Raw genomic sequence first — 15204 nt, 5'->3', positions numbered from 1 at the left:
GTTACCAAATGGTAATTTTCCCAATTTCCATCATTTTTTCTACATTTGTCGGTTGGGATTCTAATGTAAGGAAGAATTTTCCATCTCCCCCATATATTTGTCCGGTTATTTGTTTATATTAGTTTGGACTCATGGATTCTGATTTTACTCAATGGGTTATAATCCTTTACTATCTTTATTTTAATGTTCATTCCAGATTTGATTAGTAGAGTCCCTTCAAGCTGGTTCCTGTGTCCTTTTAACATGTCCCCACCGTTCAACTTTCTGGCACAAAAAGATATTCTAGGCTCATCTTATACTTTCTTTTCTTCAGCTCTGGAGTAAAGAGTTCTCTTCAAAGAGTCCTGGATCCTGTTAAGGGTGAATGGTATTTAGAAATGAAGGATGCTAGGGGCGCCTGGGTGGCTGAGTCGGTTAAGCTTCTGATGTCGGCTCAGGTCAGGATCTCATGGTTCGTGGGTTCCAGCCCCACATCGGGATCTCTGCTGTCAGCATGAGATATTGTCTCCCTGTCTCTCCCCTCCCCTGCTCACGCTCTGTCTCTCTCTCTCTCTCTCTCCCTCAAAATTAAATAAATGTTAAAAATTTTTTTAAAAAAAGAAACGATGGATCCTAGATGTGCTCTTTGTTACTATAGTACCACAGTTTATAGTTCCTCTTAGCAGATAGTACACACAACACGTGCGTGTATGCGCACAGGCATATACCCGCATACTTCTCTCGTCTCTATCTATATGCTTACCTATATTAAAGTCTATGAGTCCCATTAATACCTTCAATTCCAGTCCAGCAGCACATGTTTTATTCAATTTTCTCCATTGTCTACATTTATAACCCTGTTATCTCAACAGTGAGAAACCTGGTACCCATTTCCCATAATATATTTATTTAATTGCTATCGTCCTAGAGTACACACAAAATAGTTCCAGAGTTGCTAACTCATGCCTCTGAAAAAGAAGACTACTAACTAGGTTTTAGTACTGGTTCAGAGGCTTTGTTTGTTTTGAACCTTCAGGACCAAAACGCAGTGTTCAGAAGTTGGTTGCTGGTTCCTTCTCTTCCAACCTCCAGACCTTTCACGTGGTTGTATTACTTATTAGAAGTACCATTTGGTTTATTTATCTGTTTGCATTTAATTTTTTCCCTTTCAGAATGAGGTCTTGATTGACCTTTCTCACTGCCAGATCTTTTCTCTGGGCTAGAGATTGAGTGGCCTCAGGAGAGGCGAGGGACCTGCGTGTCCTTAGGTGCAGTCAGGGCTTTATCAGAAGTCAGTGTGGGGGCCATAGGCCAGACACATGGCAGACGCCGAGGATCATCCTGGGGCCACTCCGCCCTCATTGCCGGGCCCACCGTGACTCCACCTTACGGGTGTGCCCCTTGCTTTCTCCTGAGATGACTCCTCTCACGTTCTGCCTGCTGTTCTCCATGATCACCTCTCTTGCACTTAGGAAACCAAGATTACAGCTCTCATTTCAGTTCTAGGCTGTGACTGTGAAGACTGTTCACCAGTAACTCATGTCATATGCTCCATGTTGTACCTTGGACGGTCTTGATCTGGTCCCTCAGACGTGAAGCTCTAAGACACTGCTCGCCGACACCCATACTTGCAGAATTTCCAGCCCTGTTGCTGGACTGTTTGTTAGCTCCCTGTTCTGATGCCCCACGTGTTTCTTCTCCTTGGCTTTCTTCCTGAGATACTCCAGCCTCTCTAACAGCTCTTTTGCACCAATTCTGACCTGGCCATTTTCTCCTTCCTGTGTGAGGATAGCTTCCAGATTCCCTTTCCTTTGCCCCAGTTAAGTCTCTTCCTCCGTCTCCTGCACACTCATTCTGTTTCTCTCCTTCCTCCAGACACATATAACATTTCGGTGCTGCTGATTCCAGCTCTTCTGAATCTTGCCTTCAGCTTAAGTTCAAAAACAGATGGACCCAAAGCATCCTAGATGCTGTGCCAGTTTCCACCACATGAAAACAAATTACTGAAAAGCATCAGGAAATTTTAGAATAGTTTTGAAGTTTGCTCTTCTGTCTTCTTCCCAGTCCTCCCTGCCTGACTTCTCTCTCTCTCCTGACCCCTTTCCACATCATACCTGCCATTTTCCATCTCTTCCTTGTGTGCCTTATTGGACCAAGGCTGGTTTCTAAAACCTTTGCCCCCCATTTCACCCTCTCTTTGTGCAGGTAGGTTTAACCATTGGGATGAAGCCATGGGGATATTGAGGATCCAGCCGGGTCGTTGCTCTTTTTCTAATTGTCTGTGCCTTTTTTGAATCTCCCGTCAAGGACTAAGGAATTTCTGTCTCTTTGACTATCAGATGAGGCTGGGTTCTCTGTGTTTATAAATGTGTGTACCTTCACTGGCCAAAGAATTCACTGACTTGGGAATAAAGGTTATGTTCTTCTAGTGACTTTGTCAGTAGGGGTGCAGAAAGGCTCTGTCCAGTACCACAGCCTACCCTTGTGTGCTATATATAAATAGGGAGCACATCCCTTGGGAAACACTGACATTGTACCCACACCACTGCTGTCTTCATTCTTGCAGTTTGCTAACAGCTTTCTTCCCATGTTCTGTAGATTGTTGAACTGCAACATTTCTAGTCACCAGGAATACGAGAGAAAGAGAATCATCATGGTGGGGACAATTACCTTACAGGTACATCTTGCAGACATTGGCAGTCATTTACAGAGCATCGCGAGAAAGTTGTTGGCACAGTCTAGTAATTAGCAGGTGCCCACTGTGACCAGAGTACTGGACACTGTAGGAACTGTCCTCAAGAGAATGTCCTCAGGGAATGGGCTTCTCAAAGTTCAGGGACCCATGACTCATATGCAAATTATGGTATGTAGATACACAACACCTCCCTCCCTCCCTTCTTTTCTCTTTTCTTCAGAGAACTCTTGGAAGAGAATTCTTAGCTTCTCAAAAGGGCCTGGGGTGTGTAATCACCCCTAAAAATATTTTATAAACACATTTTATGGTACAAGCTGGAATACACACATGTACAGACATTTCATGGTGTATTTTTAAATAACTAAGAACAGCATTTTTGTAAAACAATCCCTAGAAGTCTTGCTCTATGTGTTGTACTCTGATATTTTCCACTTTGTTCTGTGTTATTATGTCCCACTGTTTTCTGTTTCAATTTTTGAGAACTGCTAGCTGGTAACCTGCTAAATTGATGTATTAACCCCACTAATAGGCTGTATCCCCATTTGAAAACCATTGCTTTAAGAGCATTGGTTCTTAAAATTCTGGTGTGCGTGATATTACCTAGGACGTGTATTTATAATGCAAATTCCTGAGCGTCACTCCACCCCTAGCAAGTCAGAATCTCTGGCAGAGGAGCACAAAATCCACATTTTAAACAAGCACCCAGGTGATTCTGATACAAGGTGATTTGGGGTCCTGAAGACTCGCACTTAGAGAAGCTGCTGTCTCTCAGACTTGGGAGCCTGGCCGCTCAAGGCTTCAGGTCACACACTCACTTGGAGACGGTAGATACTAGTGGGCATTATCTGCATCCACACTGAGAATCTCCCCATGGATTCTCACTCTTGGATCTTGATTTCCCTGGAAAGTCTTCTTTTTCTAAGAACTGCGGTGGCCCTTGTGAAAGCAGAGAAGGAGTTAACTGGGGCCACAGAGTAGAGAGTGAAGGAACCCAAGGGTCATTTTATAGAGTGGCCGGGGTGTGGCCCAGCGCTTCAGTAGTGCCCAGAGCCAGGCCCAAATTAGAATGGGGTGGGATTCAAAACTGCTTTTCCTGGCCACTCGCCTTTCATGTGTAACCACATGCAGTGTGTCAACATACTTTCCGGCGCCGTCAGGCACCAGCAGTTTTGCTCCCTCTGAGTTCACGGACCCTCGGTATTCCTGTTATGTGTTGTCTTGGAATGGCTTAGTGCTCTGGGGCTTGGGCAGCTGAGCGTCGTCCATTAACTCTTTTGGCGCCAGGGCTTTACAGATGCTAAGGGCTTTTTAGTTGAAATTGAGCAACAACTGCCGTGAAACAAGAATGCGATCGCCACTCAGGAGACCTACATCCTTGCCCTGCTCCACCCCTATCTGTGACCTCTGTTTCCTCACTTGGAAAATGACAAGTTTGGTCTCGACTCTGGACCATCTAGAAAGTCTCTTCTAGACCTGAAGTTCCATGGTTCTACTTTTTGTACCCTCTGGCTTTTCCCTCTGTGTCTTACAAGTCGTCCTTTGAAATCCGCTTCTAGGTGGGGCACAGGAGATTCACTGAGTGTGGGAGTTCCCAGAGAACCAGATGATAAGTTCATGGCAACAGAATGTGTTCCTCTTTAGTGCACTGATGCAGTATGAAACTTATAAAGCAAGTTCATTGCAAATTTAGGTAATAAGGCCTGGGACTTTTGAGATGTGTTTATCTTTTCATACATGACTCTAGCCAGTTTGTTTTGTGAGTGTGAGCCCATTGTATGGACTGTCAAGTAATAATAATGGTTATAACAATAATTACAGAAGATGACAATACTGATTTGTAGATGTGGAGCACTTCAGTGTTGATGAACTTTTTTTATGGCCATCACCTTGTTTGACTTGATCTTCGTAATAGCCAAGTGAGTTAGGCAGGGTGGGTCTACTGTCCCCATTTACTTTTTTAAGCAGATAAGGAAATTTTGAGGCCCAGAGTGCATCTGTGACTGATTCAAGATTACCTGGCTTTAGGAAGTGGCAGAACTAAAACTGGGCTCTAGGTCATGAGCATGGTTCGGGGTGCTTTGCAGAGTACCACCTCGCTGGGAGGGGGTACCATCATTCATCCAGATTACTCACAGACCTGTAGAACTCAGTAACTTACCAACTTGGAAATTGACCAGGGCATCTCTTACTCCATCCAACCCTTTAAAATTTTGCCAGCAGAGTATCAGCATGGTTAATAATATGCTGTCGTTCAGAGCAAATAAGTCGGTGGGCGCACAAACTCAGCCACTCAGTAGCCACCCAGATACATGCTGCAGCAGTTGATTAGGCAGGATTGATGGAGGCTGAAGATACTAACTATTCATTAAATGAATCGTTTCACTGTGCACAACACTTAAAAGATTTCTGTGGCTGTGGCATCTGTCCTTAGTCAGTGCTGGTTAAGTACCCGCCCATTTCTTGGTGATAGGTGTTCACTGACTATTCCAAAATATACCCTGTCCTCAAAGGACTTCCTTCCAATAAGGTCAGGTAAATATCAAAATAACACATGAGAACTGATAACAATGCGTGGGGTTGATCTGATGACTATTTAGACTTCATTCCACTTAGCTCTGTAGTTTCACAGAATCAAGTCATATTTGTTTATTCCTCATTCCTCATTGTTATCGTGAGCCATGTAAGGAACTCATTATTCCATTAGGAGGTATTCAGGAAGGGGAGGTCTGAAACTTAGGGATACCCTTTCTTCCCAAGTGGCTTGTCGGTACTTGGCATGGTTAAGCGCCATTTGCTAGGCAGGAGTTTCTGGCTATAGATCAAGCTTCCCTGCTCGTGCCTGGTGCCAGGGAGATGCCTGCTCCCAAGGTAGTGGTTACTGCTTTGAAAATAAAGTGTGTGGATTTTTGAGTGACGTCATTCCAGTTTGGCACAGACAGGTATTTATTTCTCTGGAATGAACTACCAGGGGTGAGCCAGGCTGTCTGTCTCAGTCATCTCCCAAGATTTCATTCATTCAAAAAAATCTGCTAACACATCTGCGTGTATTTTTTTTTCCTCTGTATGTTTGTCATGTGCTGTAATTACTTATGGGGTTTCTGGTGATATCTTAATTAACTGGAGAAGAAAAAAACTGAAGATATAATTGTAGAGTTATTCACAGATTATTCTATAGAATTATTATATGAGTTATTATGTGGAATTATGAGGAATATGTGTTAACTGTTAATGTAGATGGTTAAAGAATCCTTTTAAACTGAGAAACGTGTATTACTTGTTTGTTCCTCGGTCAGCAATATGATGTTTTATTTTTTAAGGGAATTAGTCAGCTCATACCTTTTGGTATGATCACAGCGTATTTGGGGAGGGATATGTCATATATAAATGAATTTCTAGGCCTTTGGTTCTATTGACTGTATTGGGGTGGAGTGCGTAGTGTTTGTTCTCTAGCATTTAGATTGTACCCAGAGTACACAGGGAAGAGTTTAGTGTAGCCTCTTTGTTTTTACCTCCCTACAGTTCTGAGAATGCTAGTGGCAAGACAGGTATAAACAAAGGGAAGGTCCCAGGTCTACACAGAGAAGGCTGCTGGGGATCTTCTACGTCAGCTAGATCAGGGTTTCACGATGGTCGGTGTACACACGGGCATCAAGACCAGGATAAGATGTGGGTTGTGGCTGATGGACAGTCTAGGGGCAAGAAGACCAGGTGTTGGATCCAGAAGGTTCTGCAAACATGGGAGAAGCCGGTCAGAAACAAGAGTGTTGCTCCCTTTATCTCTAGTGCCCAGAGCAGGACCTGGCACATAGTACGTACTCAGTCAGGATTTGTTGAATGAATGAAATAAGAAGACTTCAGAGCTCAAGGACTCAGAGAAGGGGTCTGGACAATAAGATGTCAGAAATCTAGGCAAGAAAGCTAGGCAGATTTAAATCTTGTGTAGATGCCCTCCACCGCTATGTCTGGTCTCATGGGGTCCACAAAGCTGCCTTGAGTGATTAAAACAATCTCCAACCTCCTCTCCCTGCCATGAACACGGGGTAGGGTGGGATGGTTGCAAGGAAAGCAAAATCTCTTGCCTGTCATCAATTGATGGGGAGACATCTCCAGTTAGGGTCTACAACGGCTCAGATTTGAGAATGTCTCCCAGTTCTCTGACCTAACCCAGGGGAACCTTGGTCCTGTAATCACTCAGGAAATAATTATTAAGATGTCAGACTCGGTGCTAGTCCAGTTCTCAACTTCAAAGCAGATTCTTAAGCTCTCAGCTCTTGGACAAGCCATGATCCCAGGGGTGTGGCTGGGCTCCCTGGAACGAATCCAGAGCCACAAGAATTCCATTTCCATACAGCGCTTCCCCCAAACCTGATTATAGAGGACAATTTAGACTATTTTGAGTAAGGTGGGTACACCACTGCTTGAATCCTTTCTAATCATCTGTCTAGGCTACCGAGGACAATTTGTGGGATTAACTTGTCCCTGAAAATGTGAAATCTCATTTCTCTATACATAGAATATACATTTTTGCCTTTGGCCCTTTCTCTGTCTCTGAGCTCTCCTATCCTGATCTCACTGCTGGCAGAGCTGAAGCGGAGCTGTGATAAGCCCCAAGAAGTGTGCCTGCCCCCTCCCTTCCTGCCTGCTGTCTTTGAAAGATGCCTCCAGGCCGCCACTGCACTCCTGGGCCGAAGAACCAGCAGCCAGCGTTACAGGCAGAATCTTTTTCAAGTCACTTCCCACCTTGGTGATTTTTTCCCCTTCCTTTTTTTAACACCTTCCCCAGCAAATCCCATCCATCCTCTGGCTTATCTGGGTCAGCAAGGGTCTGATTTTATGCATGGCGCGTCAAACCATAAATCTGCTGCGGCTTTGCCTCTCCATCCAGCCCGTCTGCTTCTGTCAGCATCAGCAAAACGCATAATAGAGAAAATAAGCCAGAAAGGCTAATAACGTTCATCTGAATAAAATAATCTCTTTGGCTGCCTCAGTTCATTTCATTTTAATCAAGGTGCCAGGAGGGAATTTAGGCTTAAAAATGCGACTCCCCACTTGTCACTAGTTCCCTGTCCAACTGTCGCGAAATGATCCCCTTTATTAAGCAGGTGCCTTTTTAAAAATATATATCCTCTTCATAGGTGTATGCTCAGTAACATATATTGAATGTATTTAACTCATTTTGGGTCTTGTCTGTCATCACATCTATGTCTATTTTCAAAGGTGAGAAATGGTAGTTTTCTTAGATGTATTGATATTTGCCATCCCTGCGTACACACTGGCGGGTCTGATAGGAATTCTGCAAAAGAGAGGCTCGGAGGAAGTTGCCAAAGCACCTAGGGTTCTGGTGATCGGAGTTCCCTGTGGCTTCCTTCCTGTCCCCTTCAGCGCACAGTTCCCTGTGTGGAATGCAGGACTGACTGTTCCACCCTGGTCCTTAGGGGGAGGGCAGTGGAAGATTAAATTCTGCTTTCCCGTTGGTACCTCCCTCACGTCTTCCCAGAGACTTACAGCTGCTTGGTTAATTGCCTGTTGCTGCTGTCCTATCCCCACCATTATTTGCCAAGGGCTGTGCATTTTCAGCAGGCTGCGCTCTTGGCCCTGGCCCAGGGCCGGGTGAGGAGCCTGTTGGAAATTGATGAAAGCCGATCCTAGTTTGTTTGGAAATAAAAATGATAATATTTCTTCACATTTGTATAGTGCTTTACTGTTGATGTAATTCTCTTGCATTCAGCTTCTCATTTCAGCCTCGCAACAGCCCCGTAGGTGGGCAGGTCAGAGACTGTTGGCCCGACAGGAAACGCACCTCGGTAGACAAGCTCAGAAGCTCAAGCCATCCGGTCATGCCAAGCTTGTGTCACGCGCCCCATCTGCAGAGCTGGGAGCCTAGCAATTCTTCATTAAATGGCACCTTAGGCCAGGAGGGCTTCCGGGATTTTACATCCCTGCTTTGAAGACCTTTAGGGGGCTAGACGTACACCAACAGGGCGTGCGTCCATTTTATAGGTGAGACAGCTGCAGTGGAGCAGAGGAGGGAATATGGCAAAAAAAAAAAAAAAAAAAAAAAAATGAAGTGTAATATCGAGGCCAGCGTGGACCTTTATAGAGTTCTGTCTTTACCCTAGATATTGTAGAGAAATCCCTTTGAGCACTTGCTGCTAAGTTTGTTGAACATCCATAAATAGTCTCAAGTTGAAGGAGAAAAACTGGGCTGATGTATTTGAGGCTAACGATTCAGCTGTGCACGTTTAGCTCCACGCATTTCTAACGAGAATCTCTTCGGTGGATGCATAGCCAGCTTGTGACTTTATGGGCCTCCTTTTTTCTTCTTTTTTTTTTTTTTGACTCCAGAGTCATTCCCTCTCCAGTGTAGTATTATGTTTTCTTGATCTGCCTCCTGAAAAAAATGTTAAGTAAGAAAAATACTTCTGGATATTTTGTCTGCTTTTTAGGGATTAGTGCTTGAGGAGGTTTGCAGCTGTTCAGTACATTCCTAAGGGATGCAGACCCTTTTCTTTAAATGCCCGAGTATTACACAACCTGACTCCAGGGGCGGGGAAAGTAAAGACACTGTGCAAACAAATGATAGATGGAAAAGATAGAAAGACAAATTTCAGTCTCCTAACCAAACGAAGTTCCCTCGGCTTGAGCAGCCCCAAATAAAATAAGGCTGTGGAGCTGCTGAAGCAGGAAACCGCTCTAGCAGAACCTTAATATGCTCCCTATGAAATCACGTCTCGTTGACTTGCTTATTTTCCAGCCTGAAGTGTGTTTCATCTTTGTTCGTGTTGGCCAGGCAAATTGTCTCTGTGGTGTTCCCCTCTTGCTACATGCCCTTTACCTCCCCTGCTCCACCGCCACCCCAAAATAAATAAATGAATTAATTGAAACACCTTGGTTGAAAGGAGGAATATGTCCAAGAAAGCATACAAACTCCAAGAACTAAAAATATGGCCTGAAAAGCGGCAGTCATAGTAAAAGAGACTAGGAACCCATACAAGAAACAGACAGCAGAGTTTAAGACTATCTTGAAAGACTTTAAAAATAAAGATCTTGCGTAAAATCCCCATACATGCGGCAGATCAAAGCAGTGTCTTATTGGTGTAAATCCACTTTTAAAGTGCAAATTTATGAAGAGTACTCGTTACAGGGTCAGTCTGTGAGAACAGGGAGGCTGTGTTCGTGGCCCCCAATAATGAAATCGGAATTATGAATCAGAGTTGCAGTTTTATATCCGTTTCAGCATCTAGGATTTTTCTGGTTCTGGTCTGGGCTGCCCAGTATCAAGAAAATCCTGATTCACACAGATGAGTTACAGTCTTGAGAGAGTTTGAAATTGGCCTGGGCTCTTGAAAAAGGGTAATTTTGTTTTGAAGTTGAATCGCTAACATTACCTAGCAGCTCTTCCAGTTCCCCTTCATAACTCTTACTGGGTAAGCCCGGAAGTGTATACTAAGCATTAAGACAGTTGATGATGATGCGCTGACATTGAGCAGGTACATGCTCACTACCCGACCACGGTGTCCTGCGAGCCCAGCACTGGCCCCTGAGCCCTTCTGTGGCATGTAGTTTAAACTTGGCCTCTGTGGGTCGAGTCGTGTGCTCACCCTGAACAGCTTCGCCTAAGGAGGCACACAGGCTTGAATTAAAAGCGAAACCTGTGCAGAGCAACATCGATTCTAACCAATAGGTCATTTTTCAGAAGTTCGGATACATGCATTGATTCTTTATTCCAAAGTTTGCATACCATGAAACTCACATAGCAGCCCGTGAGACATCGTGATAGTGTCTACCCCAGGGAATCAGGGTCCCTTGCACATTTAACTGGAGGTTGCTCATTGAATGGATGTGTGACAGTTGTTGGAAATTGAAATGTGATTTTCTGTAATTCCAGACTTTCTCAGAACACACTTTAAAAACTCCTGCTCACCAACACCAATAATAGCCATCCCACTACATGCTGTCAGGATGGAAATATATGTGCTGAAAGTACTTTACCACCTTAGAACTTCTTAATAAATATAAATACATTAGTTTTAAGGCATACGGCTTTTTATTTTAAAAGATTCCCACTCTGCCCATCCTTTTTATTAATTCCTCTTTGTTTACTCATCCTTTCTTCTGAGGGGCCCCTGGGGATTTATGCTCTGTATCCTCTTCCATGGCATTAGGTTGGTTTTGCCTCTCCTGCCTTCACTTGTGATCTGCGTTGTACATTTGTGAGCTAGCGGACCCTTTGTTCATACCTACCTCTAGTGTTCTGCTATATTATAGCTCTTTTTCTCTCTCTCCCACGCAGCACGGTGATATCAGCACTTTCATAACTAAAAGCCCCTAATACTGTGTTTTGTTCACTTAAGATACAAATGTTTATGTCTGTGAAATTGAATTGTAGTACCATTTTTGTGCGTGAAGCACTCCAAGGAAAGGCCCGATAGAGACCACCAACCCATGTCCACCTATAAGAAGCAAATTGAGACCAGTTGTAAAGTTTAGATCTTGTGAGATCTGCCCTTTTGAAAATGCAAGTGTAATTGCCTGATACATTCCATGCTTGCTGAAGACATGGATGCTTTGCCACCCGACAAAAAAGTAAATTCCATTACTTAGGGTTTTGTAACTGAAACTGATTTGGAATGCATTTGAAAGTTTTCTTGCAGTGAAAACAAGCAAAGGTCAGTGAATGCCCATGCTCAGCTTTGTGTAAAGATTGTTTCCTATTTGCTTTTTCCGGTTTGTTTCTCAGGTGCTAAACATTTTGAAAGGAGTGGATTAATTACGTGTGTATATCTCTCTCAGCTAGTATATGTATTTTTATTTCCATAGAAATCTTTTGATTTTTTTTTCCTAGGAAGATAAGTGGACGTAATGTTGCCGAAGTGGTCAGCACATAAGTATTAGGTTTTTTTTTTTTTTAATGTTTATTTATTTTGAAAGAGGGCAGAGAGGGGGCTCGTACACACACCAGCGGGGGAGGAGCAGAGATAGAGGGAGAGAGAGAATCTCACCAGGCTCCACACTGTCAGCACCGAGCCCAATGCAGACTCCCATCGCACAAACTGTGAGACCGTGACCTGAGCCGAAATCATGAGTTGAATGCTTAACCAACTGAGCCACCCAGGAGCCCTAGTATTAGCTATTTTGGCTGTAGATGTGTGGTGCGTAGGGCAGAGGTGGGGGCAGATATAGGACAGTTTCAGTTTGGACTCCAGTATTCATTGGTTTGAAGTAGCTTCTTGGTGCTGGTTAGACAGATATTTGACTTAACGGTCTGGTATGTTCTGAAGCCAGAGTAGCTGTGGTGTGATTATTTGCTAATAGTTACCTTACTACAGAATTGGAAAAGCCCCTTCTAAAGTTGAATTCCATGCTCTGCAGATCACAGCTGCCCGAGAGCCTCCAGCTCTGAATGGAGGCAGTGCTGACTCAGGAACCAAGCCACTGTCAACTCACTTTCTTTTCATTAAGAGTCTGACTATAGGGAGGAAAGAGGGGAAAGAGAAATGAACAGGATAAACAGGTTGTGATTGTTTGCAATGATTAAGAGCATTCTCTACAATCACAAGGCTTGGTTTTGAATCTGAGTGTTGCCACTTTTTAACTCTGTGACCTTGAACAAGATATCTAACCTTTCTCAGTCCAATTTCCCAGATCTGCTGAATGCGCTTAATAACACCCCCTTCATCAGGCTGTTGCAAGGTTCAAGTTAAACAACGTGAGTACAGGGCCCAGCCACGTGCCAAGTACACAATAAGCCCTTGATAAATAATACAACAAACAACCCTTACTTTCTGTTTCTCTTTTTAAAGAAACCCAACTTGCAAATGCAGAACTTTCTGTTGCTTTAATAGTGTTGTGAACTGAGTAGATGATCAGTAAATTCTTTTGGATCACAGTGTTTTCATTAAAAAATGAGCACCTAGGTTTGGCACTTTACTGCCCCACTTGGACTGTAGAAGCTGTAGGAATACACCTGTTCAGATATGGTTTGTGCTCTTGGCTGTATGGGACATGACAAAAGGGCTCAACCGGGGGAAGTCAAAACCTCCTTAGATGCATTCTGTGGGACTGGCGTGTTTTTGGTGACTTTTTTCACGGCAAATGCCTCCAAGGTTGTCTTCACTGAATCCAAATATAGATAAATGTGGGGGGGGGGGAGGGGGTGGCCTGTGTCCTCTCGTGATTTTTGTCTCTAGACCTCTAAGTTTTGTCTTCAACCCTAGACACAAACCAAATGACTTAATGGCTAAGGTTATGGACTTTGGAGTCAAACAGCCTAGACCGGTTCTAGTCAGACAACACAGAGCTGTGGTTCTGGTCCCTGACCCCTTCTGACTGTCTCTGTGACTCCTTCTCACTAGCCATGGGCAAGTGGCAATCTCTCTGAGTTTCAGTCTTCTAATTAGTAAAGTGGGGATAATGGTAGTTCTTTCCTTACAAGGAAATGATAAAACTTAGGGAATAATGCACATCAAACATTTTCCAAGTTCCTAGAACATAATAGGTGCTCAACAGATAATCCTGCTTCTCTTCTTCTCCTCTTTCCTCCCTCTCCTTCTCACTCTTCTTATTTTCTGCACTGAGTTTTTAGAAAAAAAGAAAACTAGAGGTGCAAGCTTTAGGAAAGATATCTGTTTCTGGCTTGGCTTTGATCACTGTGATTTTGTGACATGGACTGTAAAGTCATAGCTGTTGGCTCTGGCTACTCACCAACACTGATTTTTCTTTCTTGTTGTTTCTCCGCAGGAAGGATCAGAATGTTCTCTCTCCAGTCAACTGCTGGAATCTCCTATTAAACCAGGTGAAGCGGGAGAGCAGGGACCACACCACCCTGAGTGACATCTACCTGAATAATATCATTCCTCGATTTGTCCAAGTCAGCGAGGACTCAGGAAGACTCTTTAAAAAGGTATATAGCTATTTCTAGGCGTGGAGCTACCCAGGTGGGGTGATGACACCACCTTGTAAATAAGAGAAACACCTTCGTATTGGCCCACTTAAAAGGCTTTCTCTTGGTCATTCCTTACCGTGGTCTCGTGGTGAGAAAATACTGAATAGCCCTTCTTTTCTTCCTTTCTGAGTTGAATTAACAATAGCCTTGGGAGAGTAACCATTTGCAAGAGAGACAACCCCAAGACTGGCAACAGAGTTCATAATCTGCCTATATCAGTGATAGTGATGTTTGCTTGGTTTCCTTGAGTGAGCTGTAAGGCTGTTGAGATTCAGGGACCTTCAGAGTCATTTTAAGTTTTCCTCTTCTAGTTCGTGTATGTTTGTGATTCGGTTTAGTTTTCTTTCCAAGTGCTGATCTTAGCCAAGATGAACTTATGAATTTGGTTATTCTTATCATGTCATATCTTGGTCTTTGGGTCCCTGAATGCTTTTGGAACTCAGTTGTTTGTCATAATTCCTTGGGTGTAAGTTGAAAAATCTGACCAAGGGAAAACTCAAAATTAATTGTGGTAAACTTAAGAAACTCATGCCAAATTGACCTTATCTGTCGGTAGTGGAAATAGTCTCTTGGAAACTAAGGAGTTCTCTCAACCTGAGCTCTCAGTGGAGTCACTGATTCATGACTTTTGGTTACACATAGTGGTAAAAGCCCCAACCATTGTACATGATGTACCATGTCTAACATTCAAGCTCTGACATCCCCAGCAGATCTTAAAGAAGGCGAATAATCTTCCCACAGTTTTGGGTGTAAAGAGGGTATATAGAGCTATTTCTTTGGTTTCATATAGAGGAAATTCATTGGTTATCATTTGACAAAATCCACTGTTAAAATTTGAGGCTGGGAGAGAAAGGACTTCAGTAAACAGGGCTGTGGCCAATAGTAGTCAGTTTTCCAATTCTTAACATTTGGAAGTTTTCCAGATCTTAGTAGGTCTGGAATTAGAGCCCAATTTCTTTTGTTTACACCAACATGAAAAAGAACATGATTTAGGATCTTCCATTTACATAATTGCATCTGTGTTGGGGCTTTTCCTGTGTCTTGGAGACAGGATATGAAGAGTAAAAAGCATCTGACAATGAAAAGAAGGAGGAGAAAGATAACTCCTCCCGGAGTTCACCAGCTATTTTTAGTGACCTGGCTATGCTGTGCTTGGGGCCATACTTCATTTAGGGGTGAAGGTACTTTTCACCATTTCCTCATGGTTTCCAGCGTCTGTTCTAGCTTCCTTGTCATTCTTTTGAATTATTCTGCAATGTTTGGTGGTGTGTGGGTGTGACTAAAATTAACAACTGTAGTTAATATTGTATTGAATACTGGAAGTATGCTAGAGAGTAGATTTCAGGTGCTTTTTTCACACACTCACACCAAGGTAACTGGGTGAGATGTTATGTTAATTGGCTTGACTATAATCATTTCACTGTGCGTATGTATCAAATCATAATGTCATACTCCTTAAATATATACAGTTTTATGAGAAAAAAAATTTTAAGCCTATTTAGGTAGAACCTTGACAGTAATCAGATGCCACTTCAGCTCTTCACTGTGACCTTGACGGCCTCTTAGACTATCTCTAGAAGGACAG

General features: G+C 43.3%; 1 protein-coding gene across 10 annotated transcripts in view; it reads left to right on the top strand.

The window, feature by feature from the left end:
- The window catches only part of SRGAP2 (SLIT-ROBO Rho GTPase activating protein 2), a 232785-nt gene that overhangs the window by 103376 nt on the left and 114205 nt on the right, over positions 1–15204 (top strand). For all 10 annotated transcript variants that reach the window (XM_015069962.3, XM_015069964.3, XM_015069963.3 and 7 more), the window contains one exon: positions 13415–13577. In XM_015069962.3, coding sequence (XP_014925448.2) covers positions 13415–13577 — 163 coding nt within the window. The remainder of the gene's footprint in view (positions 1–13414; positions 13578–15204) is intronic.

The sequence above is a fragment of the Acinonyx jubatus genome, chromosome E4, assembly GCF_027475565.1.
Source record: "Acinonyx jubatus isolate Ajub_Pintada_27869175 chromosome E4, VMU_Ajub_asm_v1.0, whole genome shotgun sequence".
Taxonomy (NCBI): domain Eukaryota; kingdom Metazoa; phylum Chordata; class Mammalia; order Carnivora; family Felidae; genus Acinonyx; species Acinonyx jubatus.
Note: the sequence above shows the minus strand (reverse complement) of the source record. Positions and strands in the feature narration are given on the sequence as shown.